The sequence below is a fragment of the Rhinolophus hipposideros genome (assembly GCF_964194185.1).
Source record: "Rhinolophus hipposideros genome assembly, chromosome: 3".
NCBI classification, from domain to species: domain Eukaryota; kingdom Metazoa; phylum Chordata; class Mammalia; order Chiroptera; family Rhinolophidae; genus Rhinolophus; species Rhinolophus hipposideros.
The window spans coordinates 50,820,333-50,823,042 of record NC_138049.1 but is presented as its reverse complement, the minus strand read 5'-3'; the positions used below and the strand labels follow the sequence as shown (position 1 = coordinate 50,823,042).

General features: G+C 31.7%; 1 protein-coding gene across 1 annotated transcript; it reads right to left on the bottom strand.

Annotated features, from left to right (window-relative positions):
• Positions 1-203: 203 nt before the first annotated feature.
• LOC308496065 (uncharacterized protein) lies at positions 204-338 on the bottom strand (the record flags this gene model as incomplete). The annotated part of the gene is made up of 1 exon (XM_081044680.1): positions 204-338. The coding sequence occupies one exon, from the start codon at positions 336-338 to the stop codon at positions 204-206; it is 135 nt and encodes a 44-aa protein (XP_080900806.1).
• Positions 339-2,710: the final 2,372 nt, after the last annotated feature.

The window sequence follows — 2,710 nt, the reverse complement described above, 5'->3', positions numbered from 1 at the left end:
AACGCCCTAACAAGCAGCAGCAATTCTTTAATTCAGTAACACAAAGGCCACAGAAAGGGAGTGTACTGAGGTTTACCACATCCAGGTCAGAACTCTTGTAAAATGCTCTGCAGATTTCAATTGAACAATTTGTTCATTGTCCAGGCTAACCATTCTTATGATGCAAGATGCTTTTTGGTGGAGTACTAATGAATTTCTGCAGTTCACTTGTCTGCATAGAGGTCGTGCTGTGCCTGGCAGTAACCTCCACTGACCTTCAGAAACTCCATAAATGTGTGACCAACAATACCACAAAACTGAGGAATATGTTTAGTCACGGAAGATGGTGGTCTAATCATACAGCCAGTCCTACAGAGGCAGTGGCGACACAGGCATTGGCGGCTGCAGGGTTACCTATGACTTCTTTCTTTACCTGAAGATAAAGGAAATATTAGTGGTGGTGGCAAGGGTGGCAGCGTCTTTGTAGATAGCGGAGGCACCAGACTCTACCTCACAGTGAGCAGCTTCCAGGAGAAGTGCATAACCCATCACGCCCGCAGTCAACAGAGGCAATACACACACCCAGTCCTCTTAGTTTTTCTTTTAGAAAACTTAATTGAATCATCTAAATCATTTGCCTCTCCACATAAATTTTAGCATCAGTTTGTCAAAAATCTATCAAAAATCCTAGATTGGAATTGTATTGAATCTATAGATCAGTGTGGTGTTAAATTGACCTGTCAACAGAACTGAGTATTCCAAATCCATGAATACCATATGTCTAACTATTTATTAGAGACATCTTTAAAAAGCTATATGAGAAATCAAAGAGATAAGCAATTAAGGCCTAGGAGTTAAGGATAGCTTCTTGGAGAGAATGAGAGACATTAATAAAACATTAACAACGGGACATTGATGAGATAATGCAAGTTGAAATTTCAGAGACAGAATGGAGGTTTATATTTTCATTGAATTTATGTACAAAGAAGTTGATTCTTATAGATTTCAAATAGTATTATTTCTACTTCTTTAATTTTAAATAAGATCTTAAAGTAAAAGCAATTTGTATTCAATGTAGAAAATTTTGAAAACTAAAAATCGTAACAATTTTTTAAAAATTCTTAATTTTACATCTTAAATGTAACTGTTATGAATGTTAACTTTATCCTTTCCTTTCCATTTACATACAAATTAATTTGGTAATATAATTATTTTAATTGGATTTTTATAACATATACAAAATATTAAATATTTCTCAGTATAATGAATGTTCTATAAAATGCAAGCTTGATGATTGCAGAATAACTACTATATATAGTAATTTTATTTTACCTATCTCAGTGTTTGGGCATATAGGGCATTTCCAGTTTCATATTACAAATATCATGGTGATTAACATTTGTAAATTAAATATTCATATACATCTTTGATTTTATTCTCAGGATAATTCCTAGAAGTTTAGTTTAGTTAAAGATATAAATATGTCAGTAATCTTACTTAATTGTCAAATTTCACTCCAGAGAAAACTGTATTGATATATTCTCCCAACAGCTGTGCCAAAAATTGCCATTTTCCCATTTAGTACACCTTCATGATACCAGTTATTATAATTTTTTCAATGTCATTTCTTTGTGAAAAGAATATTTTTTTAATTTGTATTATTTTGATTAGAGTTTCCTGGAATTTGGCCAACAAAATTAAAATGCATAAGATATAAAGTGATGCCACTGATTTCAACCTGTTACTTAATGCTATATCTCATAATGTTATATCATACTATTTTAATTTACCATTGTTTATCTATTAAAACCTGGTCATAGTTATAATGCTTTTATGTTCATATTCTAAATATGGAGTTACAATAATGAAATATATTATAATTAAAAGCAATCTTAATGAAACTCTTAAATTACATATTTATGTTATTTAGAAACATAAAAGGGATTATCTTTCTGGAAAAATAGCTTTCTTAAGAGAGGAAAATTTATCTTGAATGGAGATATCTTGAATTGTACATAGAACTCTATAAATGCATAACATTTTAAAATGGTATTAACATATAGCACTTGGATAATATCATGTTCATTAAAACATACTACATATAGTACTATGAAGTAAGTTCTAATATAATTTGTCCATAAAACACGTTACTCCTGTTCCCACATGAGCATTACGAAAGAGATTCATTGGTTTTGACAGTGGCTTAATTTATTGTTAATGGTATATTCTGACACAACCCAGAATGTGGATCATTGAGCATAATTTTATAGAAAGCATCTAAATAGACTGTGCAATGATTTTGGCAAGAAAAACAAAACCATGAGTCTGCCCAAATAGATACTGCATGGTTACAGAGCAATTTCCTCTTGGATTGCACACCTGCTTTCTGGCCCATTAAGTCCCTCTTTCTTTATAAGAAACTGAGGTTGTAATGTCTTTCCCAAATTCTTATTTTTCTGGAACATATATAACAAGTACACATGACTGTACATGTTGCGAACCTCATTTTTATATGTTAAATCTGACTAGAACAGGAAAATAGTCACCTTAGAAGATAAATCTCTTAATTGCTTAAAGGTCTGCGGGAGTCGTATTTTAACAAGCATTGCAAGAATTCCCTGTAGCTGTGGGGAATTATTCTCTGTTCACTTATACATTCCTAAAATCATGATCTGATATCTTTTTTCATAACGAAGTGGTATTTAGGAATAATAATATACACGTCAGATCT